General features: G+C 39.7%; 1 protein-coding gene across 2 annotated transcripts in view; it reads left to right on the top strand.

Annotated features, from left to right (window-relative positions):
• LOC310899529 (uncharacterized protein) overlaps window positions 1-17,629 on the top strand; it is a 68,295-nt gene extending 50,666 nt beyond the window's left edge. For both annotated transcript variants that reach the window (XR_014584361.1, XM_083835980.1), the window contains exon 3: window positions 15,621-17,629. Coding sequence is in view for 1 of the 2 variants with exons in the window: in XM_083835980.1 (XP_083692106.1) it covers window positions 15,621-15,841 (221 nt within the window). In the remaining variant the exon portion in view is untranslated. The remainder of the gene's footprint in view (window positions 1-15,620) is intronic.
• The last annotated feature ends 2,143 nt before the right edge of the window (window positions 17,630-19,772 follow it).

Below are 19,772 nucleotides of genomic sequence, written 5' to 3'. Positions count from 1 at the left end.
TTGTATTCCTCTCTTAAAGGCTGCAGCTGCTTTGCCTGTTCATCTGTAGAGTGAAGTTTTACATCCTGCAACACTGTTCTCCCCTCATTGACTACACTTTTGTCATCGATGTGCAAATATGCTCTGCTTGAGCAGCTGAAATATTTAAAAAATATTTAATGGAGGTACTAGCAAAACATTTAATTGGAAGGATCTAGGTCCCTGATTGTATCCTAACTGAGAGAAAATGTATCTTCATCTTCAGCCAGAAAACAGATGTTTCACCACAATTCTGTTTCGCAGAAATGTTTGAAAGGGATTGTTTAATTCCTCATTGAAACAGAAACAGATTATGAAACCTTGACAGCAATCACCAAATGGAATTGCTCCCTCTCTGGCTCTGTGCTTCAGCCTGATACCAGGTGTCTCTGCCGATCCTGGCTCAGATTTCCCTGCTTACTTGGTCAGTCCCTGAGCAGCCACAGGACCAGAGCAGTGCTGGGGCGCAGTGCTCGCTCGCCACACCAAGTAAAGGGGAGGGAGGAGAGGTCATCTGGTGCTTCCAGTAGAAATCAAGGAGCAATTCTCCTCACTCCTTTAGCTGTGAGTTTTTCAAGTTGTGAAAGAGAGAATAGGAAGGGAAAAAAAGAAACAAAACAAAAACATGCAGAAATGGCAGCAACTGAAGAAATGAAAACAAGATAATCCTGTGGAAATAAAGGGAAAATGATTCCATAGTAAACTGGGAGAAGTAGCGTGAATTAGCAGTTTTGAAATCTCTGAAAGGATAAGACCGTATCATTCGTAATGGAAATAATATAAAGTATGCTCTGTCTGGGTGCGGATCCCTGTGTCACCTCCTAGCTAAGACCCTGCCCCAGCATGGGACATACTCCATCTCCATCTTCTGTGGGGATGCTGAAACGTGTGGTCTCGTGGAAGGCAATGTGAGGCATGGGCGGATGAAAACAAGCCTCAAGCAGGTGTTTGATTTGACAAGATTTAAATATGTTCCTGACAGAAGCTCTATGGGCACCAAGACCTAGTCATACGGGCCTAATTACTAGATTAGAGCTAGAAAAAAAGGCCTGGTCTTCAAGCTTTTTCTCCTTTCCTATTCCTTTTCCTCTTCTACTATTTATATGCTCTTAATTTACCCACCCACTCCATTCCCATTCTCTCCTTGCTGTTTTCCTCCATATTTCACACTCTTCTCCTCCTGTGTTTTCCATATGCTTTCTTTCCTGCTCCTTTTTTTTTTCTACATTCTTCCCTCATGCCATGACAGCTTTTAGTTACAATGAGAAATGACATATTGTGAAGGTGCTGTATTTTCCAACCTCTTCCCTTACTCACTCTCAGTCGGGAGCAAAATGTTCCTGGTGTGCTGCCAGATGAACCTCTTGTAGTGCTACAAAGCTGGCTCCTTCCCATGCATGTACTCCAGGGATGCACTCCCACAGCATGGGCTTTTTGTCGGCTATTTCCTACGTGGCTGGCCTTCTCTTCCTTTCCGGCGCAGGACCAAGCAATTATAAATCAAACTGTTTAGAAAAACTGTCCTTAAAGACCAGAGGTAGCAAATCTATTTATTATAACCCACACCTTTCCGGAAAAAAAAACAAAATGGCAAAAACTTTTACACTCAAAATGTACATGTTATCACCTGAAATTTAGCATGGCAGTTTGACCCATTCAAGACAGCTGTGTAATTACTGTACTCCGTAGGGTGGGTTGGGATGAACTGGTGCTTTATTTGCACTTCCTTTCAACCTCAGGGTTACATGGGGATCTGAGTGCCATCTACTCGTGTTAACCAGGCAAACTCAGACTGTCTTTCTTACAATACGGTAAGACAAGACTTATCAATTTATTCTACTATAACTTCTGGCCTCTTTCTTTAGCAGCTGTTCACATCTTCAACCTCATAGGCTTGTTATTTGACATGTATTTGCAAAGGACAATGTATGCCATCTGTTACCCCAAATATCTTAAAGTACTTAAGTCTTCTAGTGTATTCCTCAAATCACTGTACTCTTCAAAATATTTTTTTCTCTCCCAAGTACATTCTGAAATTGTGGAAATAATACTGTTTTCAACACTATGCATCAAATTAAAAACTAGAAAAGGCTGTGGATGCATATCTGGGGAGAAAAAATAGGTAAGGTACAAATAGAAAATAAAGTATAATGAAAAGCAAACTCTTTGGTCATGTGAATGCTAACTTGGAGCTTTAGATCATGAGATATTGTCCTAGTTTCTGGCTTTAAAATTAGATTCCTTTTAGTATAAAGAGACAATAAGATTAAACATTTTGTGGTGTGTGTCAGTGAAGGGGGAGGCATGAAGCTCATGGAAAGCCGTTATGTAACACGTCCCATAAACATGTCTGTATTTATAGCACCTTATTAGTTATCATCTTTCTTCTGCTGAGATGGGAAGCCTGTGGATCTGTTCCTTATATAGCCAGCAAGCATTGCTCTGCCTGTGCTGTATTTTGGCTCCCCCAGAGCCTCCCAGTCTTGGCTGCGAGCTCCGAGAGGAGTTCAGCATTCAGAGGAGTTCAGTTGCTCACCTTGACTAAACTTTATCACAAAAGCAGCTTCCTCTTTGGGGTTCAGGTATTTTAGAATTTAACAGTTTATTCCAGAGTAAAAGGACATACTGACAGTAAACACCTTATCTCCATTTTTATTGGTGGTTTCCAGATAACAGAAACGGCATGCATGTGGGAGCGGTACCCCAGTGGGAAGACTTTAAGAGGAAAATGCACGCAGGCCGAGTGTTTTAGCGTAAAAACTGGACTGTACAGAGTGATGGTTGAGGTGGAGGAATTTGTCCCCAGCCCCTCAGAGCTGGACTAATTAAATGTCTCCGATGCAGCAAAATCTTCCAGGACACTGGCACAGACTGCCCAGAGAAGCTGTGGATGCCCCATCCCTGAAGGTGCTCAAGGCCAGGCTGGATGGGGCTTTGGGCAACCTGATCTGGTGGGAGGTGTCCCTGCCCATGGCTGGGGGGAGGAACTAGGGTCTGACTAGGTCTTCAAGGTCCTTCCAACCCAACCCGTTCTGTTACTCATCTGTTCACATCCTTCATGAAGCAAAAACCATGTCTTACTTATACCTACTGTGTTTCATTCAAGTTTTATTCTCTTGGTTTCTAGAAATATCAGCATCTGTTACCTTTTCTGGCCTCGCACTGTACTGGAAGTCTCTGCATGCCCTGTACTGCTTGTGGCCAGACCCAAAGGCTGAGCATATGGTGCTCTCCATTAATCCTTTCAATTATCATTTTACAACCTTCTGGCTGCCTGGTTGGAATATGCCCTCTCACAGCCATGTGCCAGCTCTAGCAAGGCTACGCAGGATCACTAGGAAAGTCTGCGTCATGAAGTATTGAGTTTTAATTGCCTATTTTCTCTCAGGAAATTCAAAACAGAGGATGCAAATACATAAAGCAAGAGAGTGTGAAGTAAGAGGGATTTAATTTGTTCACATTTCCGATATGCCTGTAATTAATTTGCTCTTAAACAGAGGCAACAGTCCACATGAGTGTGCTCAGACTTGAAATTTGTCTGGCTACTGGAAAGAGATGGAGGAAGGAGATGGAGCTGCGTGCTACTCTCCGGTCCTGCTCTCCTGCCATTTAATTTCAGACTGGGCATGTTCTGGCCTCCATGCCTGTTTCAAACGGGACATCCACCTAGTGTTTTGGTCTGTTATTTACTAGATTCAAAGCTTGCAATTTGATGCTTACAATTTGTGATTGTTGCTGCTGGGCAGTGGACTAGATGAAATGCCCTTCAGCAAAATGAGAGGCATTGTTAGCACAGGAATTTTACATCTCCAGGGAGGCTATTTAAAGGTAGGCAAACACGTTACATTAGCTGTGAGATTGCTAAGGAGTCATTCATTCTGAATAATAGTAATTTTAGTTAAATGATGAACACACACCAAGTTAGCATGTTACAGAATAGGAGTAATACATGTGTTCAGAAACTAGCAAGATGTACTTAAACCGGCTTGTGCCAGCAAAACCAGCTTGCCTGTACCAGCCTTGAGGGATTTTGATTATATAGCAGCAAGAGGGCTAATAAGGGCCCATCTGCCTCAGGCATGGTCCCTCCAGCATCCCCTATGGGTGTCCTCAGTGTCAGCACTCTCCCCCACCAAGAGGCTCAGAGCTGGAGCTTTGCTCTTGGGCCCCTGATTATAAAACAAAACAAACTCTGGATAACTAGAAAGGAATTCCCCTTTTGTTCTTTAAGCTCCTTGGGTGAAAGGCCCTGTAGAAATCCCAATTACTGTTATTACTTGTTATTAGTCTTGGTAAGAGATCTGGACAAAATCCTTTTAAACAGGAAGTTCTTTTATGACTGTCTTCTGAGCAACTCTAATTGAATTAAATTTTCTCCCTCTTCAAAGATCTCAAAAATATCTTTGTTCACATTTAATGTCTCTGTGTGTTTGTTATGTTGCTGGTAATTTATTTGCAAAGCATAATTATGGGAAATTCCTACAGCTTGTGATAAAGTGCACAGAGCTGGTCACCACAGCAGGTTTTTTCTCAGTCTCGAGTGACCTTGATTTATTCAGAGAAGTCAAGACCTTTTCTGGGGAAACAGAGGTCTTCACCAGTGATTATGTCATTAAAAAACTTTTTGCTGTTTGCGGTAAGATTGGGAAAGTAAAGACCCAGGTCTGTGGCTTCTTTTTCTACAACTCCTCGGTCCCTTTTTGAATTTTAACCTGTCACATACAACTTATTTCTTTGAATTTGCAGAACAATTATTCTTAGCTATTTTTTCAAAGCCAGTTGTGCAGTAGCTCTACAAGTGCTAAACATTTCTATGACAGTTTGGAAGAGTTAAAGTATTTTATGGGCTTGGATATGTAGCCGATGGGAAGTAGGTATGGCTGTGTGGGAGTTTTGCCAGGAGCTGTCTTGGAGCCACAGGCATTTAGGGAAGAAATTTCACAATTTTGAAACTTTACTTGAGAATACCAGATCTTCAGGATAAAAAAAAAAACGAAAAAAAAGAGGGAGACGTGTGCCTTGTAGTTGATTTTGACCCTTTTAGTAGGGTGAAGGCTAATTGGCAGTTATTGTGAAAGAGATTTCCCCTGCAAGTTCCCTGTACAAATAGGGGTGAGCAGCTTACAGCCCACGTCTGTTTGCTACAGCCTTATATTTTTCCACCATAGAAGCCTGGGGGTAATCTTCTTCAGCTGTGGTGCTGGCTCTGCAAGCTAACCAGGTTGCTTTGGACAGGCACTTCATTTCTTGTCCTAGCTCCACATGAATTTAGGATCTCAACCAAACAAAATATCCTTTCAGCTATGCAAGTGTGAAAGTGTTTCAAAACATAAAGTGACATTGATGCTGTGCTATTATGTAGACAAAGTAGACAAAAAATAAAAGCAAGATTAAGCACTAATCCAATTTTAACACGTCTGTGGAAAAAATAATAGAAGAGCAAGTATGAGACAGAGTACAACAAATATTTACCTACTGTGTGCAATAAACTTGCTCTTAACATCCCTTGGAGTCCAGTGCCCATTGGTTACAACATAAAGAGAGAGGAAAAACATGGCTTATAAAACATCACAGTCTGGTAATTTAGCTGTCAGAACAGAGCCTTTTGTGGGAGGCAAGAGTTGCCTCTGAGTGTAACTGCATTTACTGAGCATTAGAAAGTCAAGATACCTCGTTCATGGGAACACAAAGAGAGAAAGTCTGTCTGCATCGAAAGCGCTGAGCCCCACTGAGTTCACTGGTGGCTTAAAAATCTCTCTTCCTCCCTAATTGTGAGCGTCTCCGTTTTAAGATGTTTCAGAGCTAAGGCAGCCTCCTAGCATGACCCCTCAAGCCCCAGTGCTTCCTAGAGTGCCTTCAGGACACCATGAGACAGCCGTGTCTCCAGCTTGTCACTTTTGCTCCCAGTCCAGCATTGCTCTTTGCAGTGTGGGCCTTGGAAGATAGCTTTGCAACTGCTTGCAGTAGGAAATTCTCTTCTAGTCGGATAGTGAGGCCACAACCCTGTAAACCCCTGTAACGAGGAAAGGGTCCCATCAGGCCATGTAAGACAAGTGATCAGCAGAAGAGTTGGTAAACATCTGAGCTAACTGCCTGGACTTATCCCTTACTGATTTACCTATGTTTAATAGACAAAATTTAAAATAAAAACAAAGAAAAAAACAAAAACAAAAAACCAAAAACCCTCTATGATAGATTTATATAGAACAACACCCTAATGAACTTGAAGTGCAGCACAGATGATTATACATTGAAAAGACTTTCTAATGATGAACATAGAGGAGTTGTACAATAGATTACATGGAGAATTAATGGAGTCTGGAAAAACACAGGAATAGCTGGTGCTGCTTTATCATAGGAAAATTGATTTAAATCTCTCTTGAGGCCCCTTCCAATCTTCTAATTTTAACATCTGCAGTGTTGCTGTATGGTATATCTGGTCTTCCAAAACAAGCTGCCTCTTGCATGCCATGCGTGCTACCATGAGTGCCAGTGAGAACGCAGAGGGTTCACCATCAAGACTGGCACTGAAACCATGAATACGTTCATCTTTATTTGCGCTGCATCTTTTGCTACCCCTTAAAAGCATGTCATAGACTGTTCCTTCCCCCAAGACCAGGCGTGCCTTCTTCCCAAACCCAATATGTCTTCTTCCTTCTGGACCAAGTATCTTTTAAAATTGTAGTAAAAATACTGTACAGCATTTGGTCTTCTTTTTGAACTTTTATAGGTTTTGCACCCGTATTGAATATAGTTCAAGAAGTGTTTGAACAATGTTTTCAGACACAGGGTTTGATTTTTGGGTGATCCTTTGTGGAGCCAGGAGTTGGACTCAATGATCCTTGTGGGTTCCTTCCCACTCGGGACATTCTGTTATTCTGTAGTTACATCTATAAGTTAACGTATGTAGATATATGTCTCTATGTACACATTTTCATATCTGCTCCCTTTATAAGGGCCTTCGTTTTGTAGTTTAGTCTATTTAACTTTGTTGCCTCTGTTTATGCTCTTATTTACAAATTCCTTTGTAGAAAAATAATGTAATTTCAGTTAATCTTTTATGCTGTAATGTGACAGAAGTGGCCTTTTATGCTGTATTTCCAAGTGCAGAATTTCTTCTATATGGAAGATGCTATCAACAAACACTGTAGATGGTGGGATCTTAGTACCTAAAAGTCATGTTGATCATGAGATCACTTGTGCTATTTACACTTAACACAAACTAGAGCACCTTTTGGGTTGTCAATTCTCTCCCAAGAAAGTGCTTAACTCAGATGGGACAAGGAGGTCAAAAGAGTGTTTCTGAAAAAGTAGCATGTCATAAAGCAAACAAAACAAAAATAATGAAGAATGATAACTAATCCTGTTACTAATTGCTTTTTAAGAGTGAATTGTTTTTCAGGCAAGATTATTTGCCGTAATATATCAATAGGAATATTTTTTGCTTAAAAATCTAAACTTAAAACTTCTCTTTTTCGTTAGTCATAATGAAAATGCTACCAATAAGTAAGTTTAACTTAAACAAAAAGCTCATTTTTACAAAATGAATATGTGCCTCATCTTATGTTGTAAAGAGCACAAGTTCAGCTGAAATTAAGTTTTAGGCTGAAGAGTATGTTTCTATTTTCACTGTACTTTAATAGCTTCCTATTAGATTAGTGTTATATAAACTAAGCTTTAACATAATTTTATTTTTTATCCCTTTTTACAGTCAGTATAATAAAGATACAGGACTAGAGGATAGGAAGTAACAAAATACAAGCTGTCAGAATATGTGGCCAAATCTTCCTTTTCAGCTCAAAGTGCATTGGTGAAAGGAAGGGCAACTCTAGGAGACTGATGCGAGTTTCTGACTCAATGGCCCCATCAGGGGAATGAAATATGAAATCTCTGTATGGTTTTCAGATACCGCCAGTGTAAAATACAAAAATAATGAAAGCACAACAACCAACAGACCCCTCTGAGTGGAAAATGTTTTATAATTCAACCAGAGCAGACTTGCAATGGACAGAAGGGAAAGCTTGAACCAAAGGGCCTGAGGGAAATGTGTCAGAGGTGCAGAGCCCTGGAGAAGAGAGGCCCTGGCGGTCAGGGGCTGTATTCATCTTCTAGTTTAGCTGTCAGACTGAGAAGGATGCAACAACTGTTTTGTTATATACCTGGAGACGCATCCAAAGAAGTTTAGATCAGACCATACACAGCTAAATATTTGTCACAAGTCCTGCATAAACTGCAAAATATTTGAGAATAATCTTCCTCATTTTCACTCTTGCTTTGTTAATAGCATCCTATTAAGTCACTCAGTTGTCTGTTTAAGAATCCTTATGACTTAATTCATGGATAAGTTTACTCTGCTAAAAGGCATTCGCCGATAATTTGCAGGTACAGAAATGTGCTGGCTTAGAATGGACTTCTGATATTCGCAAATTTGTCACACGTTTGTTATGTACACACCGCCCACTGAGGATGGTGCATTTAATTTCTGATAGCCACCTGCAGAAGACATGCAGACATAAAATGGATGGCCACTGAAGCAACACTCCTTCAGTCTCTTACCTATACCCTATGTTCTCCAGCAAGTGAATTGGCATTTGCATGTGCTTTACATTTCAGAAACCCACTGATTCTAATTCAATACCTTTAAACTCTTATGTTTGCACCAGCAGTAATTGTTCTGAATGTATTCTGGGTACGTGTCTTCCAAAGAGTACGCTAAAGCAAGGAAGGAGAGATTTACGAGAAGAGTGAGATAAATTATAGAAACTAAATAAGCATCTAAGACTTATTAAAATAGATTAAACTCTGGGGAGATGTAACTCAAATCACTAGATTTCAAAATAATTTGGAAGTGATGGTGGGGAATATTTCACACAATAGTAGCAACAACTGTAGAACCCAATAAATAAACAAACAACACAAAAATACTTCTATTATAAATCAACTTAAAAAAAGATCAGGAAAAATGTTTCCTGTTGTACATAATTTTGTCTTTTAAATGTAAGACATTCTTAATGACCAGTTGGTAAGAAACTTTTCCTCAGGTTACTTGCTGGCAGGTAGTTCAGCTTCCTGAAGGACTGCAAGGTTTGTCAGTGGTTGTGCTGCTGATGCAGAAAGAATATGAGATATTGGGAGCAGACTGGCAACGATGCATGACTCTTCTGGAAGCCTCTGCTGAATGGCCTGAGTCGTGGTCGCTAGAGGTGCTGTGATGACTGTGAGACTACGCAGAAGGGGAAAAGAGATGACAGACAGTAAATACCTTGTAGTTAGAAGTGGAGTGAAATTGAGAAATAAGCTAATGACAACAACAACAAGTGAGGCTACAGCATCAATGCCTTGATTGCATACTCGTTGCAGCCCATATGGGCTTTTATCGGGAACAGTCAGTGATCACACAAACCATATGTGCAGCAGCATCTAAGCCTAGCAAGCTGGAAGTTTTAGCTACAAATTTCCTCACTGTTAGTAGTGTTAGTATGAGCCAAAGTGATATTAATTTTAATTAGAGCTGAATGAAGACTGAAAAATAACTAATTCACATTTGTTCCACTAACACCCCCAAGTTTCCCTTTTGGATCCATATGGAAGGCCTTACGCTCACTTTCCAGAGACTTTCTGCGTGCAGCAACAGCAAGCAGTGGAAATGCCCATGTGTATTTGCAGAGGTACTCACACTTCGCAGGTAGATGTGATTATTCTGGAGGCAGCTTGTGGATTTGGTGGCCTGCAAACTGGCGAAGAGAATCAGCAACAAAAAATACGCACAAGGGACCACTTGTACAGTGCAAATTCTGAAAAGCAAGCCTTTGAAGTGACGTGAAGAATTCATGAGCTATTCATCATTTGAAGTATTTTTATCTAAACCATCTGGTGGGTAATCCATAGTAATAACAGAACACCACTAAACCCAGGTGGCTGTTCACAGATCATTACAAACAGGCAACGGGGTCACATTTCAATGGTACCTTCCAGATTTGAAACAGCTATAAAGAAGTGAGCTGTTGAGACTAAATCCCTATCTGAATTAGAAGTAAGCACTGGGTTATACAGGTACATGCTGTAACACGGTCTGCAGCCCTCAGGCCTCTCTAGGTTGTGGCAAGAATGTTTTGCAGCTCCTCTGTGACCTGCAGGTGCACTTTGTTGACAGGAACCAGGGAAGGGAGCTAGGGAGGAGACCCGGGCTTGTCCTGGCAAAGGGGCAGAGCCGCAGCAGGTCCCTGCAGCCCCAGCCTGGGCACGGGCACCTCCTCGCTGACCCGTGCTGCTTCCAACAGTAGGAGAAAGGTCCCATCACAGCAGTGGGTTTCGATAACCTGTTATGTTTTGGCTTGTTATCTGTATTCTGAATCCTACAGATAGTGTGTTTTTCATTCAAGCTTAATCTTCCATAAAGGTAGCCAGTCTGGATTTGAAAAGAATGAGAAATGGAAAAGCCAGTTTTCCCATTCTTTCTTCTTATTTTACACACATTTTAAAGTGTTTCAAAGATTGTCAAATTTGGGAAGGGGTTGAATTTGAAGGTATTTATTTCCATTTTCTGTTGCGTATTAAAGAGGCTGTAAGAAAAGATTTTTCTTTCTGAAGGAGATATTGAAAGCTAAGTTGAGGCACTTAAATTAAGCAGTATGAAAGTACACAAAGCCTTTCTACATTGGCTATAAACTAAACTCAGGCACCTCCTTCAAGAAGACGTCAAATGAAATCACAGGTGTATATGTAAAGTAGATCAGCTTCTTCCCTCTCCTGCAAGTTTAAGAGCCTTTTCTTGATAAAACCTGCCCTGCTGATTATCTTTACCTCATCACGTAGAGCTAGCTCCTGCATTAGGCAGTGACTTGACATACCAGGTTTAAAAAAAAAATGCGTGTGTTTTTCTGATATAACTGCAGTGCATTGGATGCAGAGGAAAAAAAACTGTTCTCAGAACAAACATTCTTTTGAAGCACACCCGCACCCAAATGATTTCTTTCACTGCTAAGGTTGTTTACTGAAAGGAAGGAATACTTTTTGTTATTAAAAATATGAAATAATGATGACAAATATTTTTGTCTATATGATGTATAAAAATGTACAGTATAATCAGTATGTGTGCAGAGAAAAATGAAACTAGAAAGACACACTTGTTTTTCTGTTAATTGGTTTAGAAAGGGGACACAGATTTTCTTTATTAGCCCTTCTTCAGTATAGTCCCTTGAGTCAGAAACTCTATCTTAGATGTCAGACCACAGCATCTGATATGGAAAGGCCTTGATCCTGCTGGGGGTTGTAGAAAACTGCCAGGGAAGAAGCAAGTCCTACAGAGCATGGTGCAGAACATCAGTGCAGTCGCTTTGAATTTCTCTGGTTTATTACTGTCGATGCTTGCTCCTCTTCTTATCCCCCCCTAACTCAAGGCTGAGCACTGTAAAAACTGTTTTATTTCAAGATGAATGAGTACCCCTGCAATCTCACTCCATCAGTCAATGGGTGAAAGTTACAACAGGGAGGAGGACACTTCTGAGAAGCAGGGACCAAGCACCACTTGCTGCAAGTGCTCTCCACAGCTGTGGTCCAGACAAGGGTACCTGGAGCTAACCAGCTCCTTGATCCTCTTCTCGCTAATTTACATCTGTTCTCGGGTCTTTGGCAAATTTCCTCATCCTTTTAGCTTTCAGATAAGTGATAATAGTTCATTGCAAGAATGGATTCATTTATCTAGGGCTGTTTAAAGATCTGAAAAGGATGTGCTCTAAAGGCAGAAAAACAGGACAGGGGCAGGTGGACACGGAAGAAGGACGTGCAGTCAGATCAGATCAGCCCCTCTTCTATCAGCCCTTCCTGCAGAATGCAGGATTATTTGGCTGCTCTGTGACAACACTGACTTTGTTCAGTTTGCTTTTTCCTTTTTTTTTTTTTTGGTATAGAGTTGACCATTGTTGGAAAATACAGTTTGGGCATAGGATCAATACCTTTCTTATTTGTGGTTTAGTTGCGGAGCTTTAACTTGTTCATTTTCAGAAAACTTCTTAACTGGTTTATCTGTATTGGGATCTGTGTGAAAAGTGTGAAATGTTTAGGACAAAACTGGACTGGGTGTTGTGAAAGAAACATCTGCAAACTCTTTAGGAAAAAAGTGGAGTATATGAGTATTATGAGAAATGATAGAATATCTGGAGGTATCTCTGCATATAGAGATAGAATGAATGCCATAAAAATCAACTTGTTCAGGAAATTTACTGGATAAATATCACGACAGAACCCAAACGTACAAGAGAAAGGTGGTTATTCTAACGACAGGCAAAAGTGCTACCAAGGCTATGACTGATGGTAGGTTGTGTAAGACACTTAAATGTTGTGTGTTAGGTGGCGTTTTCAAATGACGTTTTGCATCCATCTGATAGCTTGAATACTTGAATGACATTTTGCCAGGACCACCACAGAACTGTGAGTATCTGAGAATCCAATTTGTGCTGCAGGCCCAAATTGATACTGAAAATAGATTTCCAGTCTTGCAGGGGAAATATTGTCCCAGAAAATGGCATGTAGATTTACATCTTCCCAATATGCAAGTGGCTGGCAGATGTGCCATGTCAGTTCTAATGTCAGTTCTAACTATCAGGAGTCTATTATAGGGTCAAAAAGTTTCTCTCCTGATCTTTGACTTGCCTAACACCTCCTTGTGTTTTGCTCCAGGCATGTCTTTTTGATTTGTTGGGACTCCTGACTCACCAGCATTTTTTTCATAACTCTTTTTAAGAGAACTGAGTCTTTTTGATACTTGAACGTGAGGATGACTGTAATGAATGGGAAATAGTCAGCAAACAGAGAAGGCTGGGCACCAGCTGCAGAAGAAAAGGGAATGGTTGTTCAGAGCTGCCACCAATGTGTCTACCTTTTCTCCATGTCTTGGTTATCCAAACCATTTTGTGGAGGTGCACTTGCACTCCAATCTTCCCTTCCCTAGCATTCAAGGAGAAGAGATTATATTATAAAATAAAAAAATATGGTGATATGGGGCTTGGCATGACTTATGAGAACAGCTAGGCTCAGACAAATTAAAGGTTTATCTAGCTGTAGTCTGCTTCTGACAGTGACAAGAAGTAAAGTTTTAGGAAGAGTGAAGGAAACGTGAAGTGACAAACCACAAGAACACTTCCATGACCTCCAACTGTTGCTGCTTAGATACTTCTAGAGCCAGAAGGGGTGTCATTTGTAATCAATATCTCTGTTTTTCCATGAAATTGTTCAGTCTTTGCATGTAGGGTTTTAGCTTTCTCAGAACACGTCTTAACTACAAGTTCATGTGTTGGAAGAACAGGTTACTTGTGAACCTGCCTCCTGTTACTTTCATCTGAGGTTCCCTTCTTCCTGTACTGAAGAAGGAGTAAACAACCACCACACCAACTGTGATTTTACTGACTATTTTCTCCCATATACCTTTCTTTCAGCTTGTGTGTCCATTCTGTTTAACTGCTCTACAGATGGAAACCATTCCATATCTTTTATCTTCTTTCTCTGAAGCTTTTCCAAATCTACTTTTGTATCTCAGGGGGAGGAAGGGAGGGGTATAGGATGGACAGAGGGAAGAATGAAAACTGACCAAAGCTGTAGCATTCAAAACATGCTGAGGGTTACAGTAATGTGATGATGGTCTCTAAACTAAAACTTTTTCTAAAACTTTGTTCTGAGTCCCTTTTCAAATAATTCTCAATTATTTTTGTTTATCATCCTAAGCATAGAGCTGATTTTTTTAAAATCTATACTAATTCCAAAATCTCACTCCCATGCTTAGTAATTAGCCTAGAACCCAACATTTCATGTATGAATATTTGAAATGCTGCTACATTTTTATTTACTGTTTTTATTTTTTAAAGCATATATTTGAACTCTTGTAGTGAAAACTTTCAGCTCAGTTACTGTTATCCAGGTACTGAAGAATTCAGCTTCGGTAAGGAGCTAAAATCCCACCCATAAAAGGTTGTGGTTTTCATGAGGAGAAGCCTGCAACCACCTCCTCCCTCCCCTCACTCCAGCCACACATCAGCAGCTTGGAGAGGCTGGGACACAGCTCCTTCCTTGGGGTAAAACCGTTTCCTTCAGGCTCTGTGTTTCGTATCTGGCATATCCTGGTCAAGTACAAATGCTCTGTCTCTTTATCTTGACTAGGCAGTTGTCTCAAATACTTGTAGGCAAAATAAAATGTTCCAACCAAATCTTTCCCTGCATAAATTAACAGGGAAAAAAGTGAGAGGATCTTTATAGCCCTATTGCCATGCACCGTTACAGCACTCAGCTTCATTTAGAGCTCAATAGTACAGTCTGCAAACTAGTAATACTATTCTGCTGTGTTTTTACATAAATTAATGAAAATCATCTCCCATTTATACTGATTTAATTTTCTTCAGATTTATTCTTCTGTTTGAAACAACAGCTCCCTCCCCTAGTCTCCACAAGTGGACTTGTTGAAGGATTTCTTGTATAAGAAATAACTTGGCCCAGGATAACTTGGCCCATGAAGGAAGAATAATTAAATGTGTGTTTTATTTTGTTTTGTTTAGTTGATAGAAATAATTCTCTAGCACTACCACCCTTGTACCAGAATCATTGACATTTAGGACAGAAATTACATCTGAGTACACAAAGCATTTCCTATGAAGTTGTCTGCATTGAAATGACAAACCTCCTAATTAGCTTACTCCATTCCATCCCTTTCTGTGGTTCCCCAGTCTGCAGTATTTTTATGAATAGCTCATGCTGTGGTGTACTTATGAACATGCTTCCGCTACCTAAATGGCATAATTAGTTGCATTTTTATCTTGGAGGTTCAATTAAAAAGTAATCTAGTAGGAGGCAGGATTTCCAATTACTGAGTGTGGAAGACAGCTATTCTGCTCTCATTGTCTTTCATCTCAAGCATAATTCAATCTGTCTTCTTTTTCACAAATAAAATATAGCTTTCCATCCCCGTGGAGGTAGGAGAGGTCATAGAGACCTGTGGAGACCATCTAGAATGATGTCTGGTTTTGCCCCCCTTTTTCTTTAAAGGTACAATTAAATTCATAGTACACACTACTCTCTGGTGTGGTTAGTCGAGATGGAAAACAAAATTATTTTCATCACCGTTTATTGTAATTGAAAAACATTATTTTTTCTATTTCAGGTTCATTAATCAAGCCTTTACAAATACATTAGAGCAAAATTAAATTACTTAACATTTCATTTCTTGCAAGTGTTTCACTTCAGAAACTTGTAAATAGGTACCACCACTCTCAGAAAATGTCAGAATTTTTTGATAGATGTAAATCTCTAATAACACAGAAGCTCTTAAAACTCCAGACATAATTTCCACGGACAATATCTGAGAACAGTGTGAGTGGTTTATTAGTAGTCTGCTTTTCTTCTGGTGAAGTATTCACAGTAGTTTCTATAAAATCAAGCTTTCTAAGTTGGAATATTTTCCAACACTTGAAAATGAATCACACTAAAGGTAGAAAAGAAATCACTGCAGTAGTTATTACTCAGCTGGGGGAGTGCTAGAGGACTTGGTCTTGCAAACGTGGGAGAATCCCCACTTTAAAAAGTATTTGAAAACTGCCAAGTTGTTGCTTCTCACACAGGAGGCAGCGTGAAGAAGGCAATGAAACCACAGCTGAAGGAGCAGACTGAGCCACGATCTCGTGTTCAGACCTACCAAGCGCAGCGTTGCCTCTTGAGAGATGCAGTGTTCCTGTCTCCCGCAGGCAGTCCGTTGTGGCCCAGCCTGGAAAATATCCCGGAATGGGAGCTCCAAAGCCAGCTGCGGGGCCATGGGAAGCAGGGGGATTTCTCACAGAAATAGGTGCTTGCAAGACGGGGTTGCTAGTTATACCACAACGAGGGGGGCAAGCAACTGGATTTTGCTGTGACGGCTGTGTTATTGTTTATCACTCTGTCATAGTCAATGGAGACTTATTTTATTTACGTACTTACTTGAATCTATTTGCATACCGCACAATATTTAGAAAGTAGTGTTTTAAATAATACTGAGTTCTGGCTGATCCTATTTCCTTTGAAATCGGTGAAAACCTCAAAACAATGCTAAAATATTTTGAAAGCTTTTTAAAAACTGATTATAAATATATAGACTCCTTTTGCGTCAAATGTGTGCTCATGTATCAGGAAACCATACCTGGAGTGAAATTCTCAAAAATCCTGTGGCTGCATCTCGGACTTCCCGTGGATGCAGATGCAGTGGACTCTGTTACATGTGGGGTTTATCAGGCAGTGTATATCTTATGGCCAGGATGGATTCAAACACCAGTATTTTTCCATAAAGCTATCTGCAATTTGATATGGTGGTGCAGGTGCAGTTTTTCAACAAATTGTAAGGTCACAAAATAGACTTCTGAGGGGTTTATTGTAAAGTCTTCAGAAAGCCAAAGAAAGCAAATGTCTTCAGTGAAAAGACAAGGGCAGAAATCTGAAGCGTGAAGCATTTCCTTTCAACATGTGCAAAATGCAGAAATGCCAGATTCTCTTTTCCTGAAAAATGCTGTTATTTTTTCATTAGAAAGTCATATTCTATTTACAAAATGTTGGAAATGAAAGGAATAAGCATCTGAGTTAAATTTCTTGAAGGAAACAAGATAAAATATTTGGAATAAGTAAATAGTTTTTAATTCTTGACTTTATGACTTAGGTCCACTGTATGGAATTGTTTTTCCCCACATTTTTTTTTCCAGGGAGACGCAAACCACAAAACATATGTTTTTAGACCTTTTAATTTGACATATTAGGCAGCCATTAGCTGCCAAATAGTCACCAATACTAGTCCCATTCATGTCTCTTCATTATACCCAGACTACTCTCCTTGAGGAGTATTTGCAGGATTTCTGTCAGAAACGCTGTTGTTAAGAAACCCTGTTATTAAAATAAAAAAGCATGTATGCACAATTTTCACAACAATATTTTTATTAAATATTAGTCTATCTCCATGTGATTGTTATTTTCATGAAAGAAAGTCCTAGACCACATGGCTTTTTTCTCTGTTAAACGTTGGTTTTAGTGTGCATATAGAGCAGTTCTTGGGCCTCTTTCCAAATCATATAAACTTTTTCCTTAAAAGATCTGAAAATGGGCATAATTTAAGATCACAAGGTATTTCCCCCATTAAAATGTTCCCCAGATTAGATCACGATCTGGCAAAATAAACAGAATTTAATTTGTTGGCTCTTTTTACAGAGAATACATTACAGGCAGGTTTCAGATTGGGACATGGTTCACTGGCAAGAGTGATAGACTTCAAACACTGCTCCTTTTTTTTTGTTCTGAGACAGCACATATTGTCTGTAGAGGTTTTGTGGGATTTAAAATGAATTTAATGGAGCTTTATGCTCTCCTGTTAATGTCAGAAGATAAAATAAGGCAAGAAGTTTTATGGACAAGATGCTTCACCTCCTGCCTCTGCTCCTGGAATCCATGCCCCGTGTTGTTACCCACAGCTTGTTTCATTTCCCGACTGACCTCTCTGAAATGCAGGCACTGATTCTGCGCCCAGGTCAGCATCGTCCCTCCTTTTATCCCACACGACAGATTTTGTCCCAGGAGCCCTAACTGTGCGCATGCTAAAGTGAGTACGTTTTTGACATACTCATCTCTTAACTACATTTCCATACTTATATTTTACCATGTTTACTTTTGTTTACACAATTTCACACATTTTACACATTTTTGTACATATTTTTTGCACTCAACTAGCAACATGTTTGTTACTTTTTTTTTTTCAAGCTGTATATGTTGCATTTTCAAACAGTTGAATACTTGTTTCACAGATGTCTTGCTTTATATTTATAGAGTTAAATGGCTTAGACAGAGTTACGGAAACATGGCAGTGCAATATATTGCTATTAACTAAAGAATAGTAATATCCTTTATTCTGTGGCAGTTACTATTCCTATTAACTATCCACTCATTGTAGAAACATTAAGAAAATCTGTAACACAAGAAGCATAGCACTATCTAAACAGAAGCATAGTAAGTATAAAGAAAGGGCTGGAAATTTCTGTTGCAGTAACCATGTCATAACAAATTCTTTTGGGGACATAAACTGTTGTCTAGGATTAAAAATTTAGAAATTTAGAGTCTACAAATGCCATCATTCATACTTGAAGAAAATAAATAATCCAGTAAAACAGATGACTAGAACTTTTGGTGCAAGTTATTCCTTCTATGGCTGTGTACAGTTCACCACCAGTGCATCCAAAAACAATGGTCTGTACCCCAAATAGCAAACATCTCCATTAATGGAAAGAGAGGAACACTCGGATACCTCCAGAAAGCTAAGCTTTTGGCATGATGAAAATGAAGATTTAAGTTGTGGCTGAAGTCCACACAATTTATTCCTACTGCAGGGAGGAAATAGTCTTAAATATTTAATCCAAAGGAGAGTTTTGGATTCTTTTTGGATTCTTCTCCTTTAGGAGAAGAGGACTACATTGACACAACAACAAAACAAAACAACAGCATCTACTTTTCTGAGACTTATACCTATTAACTTCAGTTTGCTATTTTTGTATTTTCTAATGTCTAGGTCGAAGCAAGACCTCACTTTCTGAGAGATGCTATTTTTAAAAAATTCTTCCTTTCCAGGGTGCTCCCTATGGAACGATATCTGCAGCCTTTTGATTTTGGTCTCAAAGTCAAGCTTTCAAACACAGCCTCCTCAAAACAGCATAAAAGACTTGCTGCAGCTTTGTGTCCATGAATGAGGTAATAAAAATGAACATTAAAATATGCGACACAAAATATCAGCCACGATAAAATATCAGATCACGATAAAATGAAAGCTGGCAAGACGCTTCACTCAAGAGAGGGAACCAGATCATGTAAGGACTGCAGGGGGCAAAAGAGAGATCTGCCTTTGTTTGCTTTTATTTGCTCTAATGGAGTCCCAAGTATAACGAAGGGATCTGCTCTTGGGCAGCTCTGCAGCACCTATGTGAATTGTAGAAGCACTGTGAAGAGATTCAAGCCAAGGTAGGCAGAAACCATGAAAGATGTTTGTGAGTGTTCTGCAGCAGCACTCCAAAATGGACCAGTGTGATTAGAGCAGGGACACTTAGTCACGTGTAAAATATTCCAAGTTTTACCTATAAAGGCAAGCAGCTCAGACAAAGCAAGGCCATCTGAGAGATGCTCTTTTCAAAAATTCTTCCCTTCCAGGGGCATCCTTCTGGAAAGATATAGGCAGCCTCTTGATTTTGATCTTCCCAGTCAACCTTTCAAACACAGTCTCCTCAAAAACAGCATAGCAGACCTGCCACAGCCAGTAACGTATCAAAAGGTAACATGCTTTGTTAAAAAATACATTGTGAGGATTTTTATATTTTGAAATTAAAGTGGAAGAAGTCTCCATGCGGTACAGAAAAGGGGTTATTTTCTATTCTGCTGATGAAAAGGAAGTCATGTTTTCCTGACTTGCTTTATGGATGATTTATTTTGATATGACACATTCAATTTTGGTCCTTAAAAGCGATGTCTTCTGTCCCCACCCACCCTCCTCAACCCAGCAGGCCTTTTTGAATTACATAAAAACCTAGTTTTCAAAAATAATTTCCTTGGGTGAGTTCTGAGCCTTATCTGAGGTGTGTTGGAGAAATGGAGAAAACGCACTCACAAAGGACCTTCATCACCAATACTGAGGGGAAGCCACTAGCTGATTTGTGAAGTCACTGAATAGCAATGACTGCAAGTGGCATAACTAAATATCCATCGTTTTGCTCCAGCCTTTT

This window comes from Anser anser (genome assembly GCF_964211835.1).
Source record: "Anser anser genome assembly, chromosome: 4".
Lineage (NCBI taxonomy): Eukaryota > Metazoa > Chordata > Aves > Anseriformes > Anatidae > Anser > Anser anser.
The sequence above is the reverse complement of the archived record's forward strand: the minus strand, read 5'-3'. Positions and strand labels throughout refer to the sequence as shown.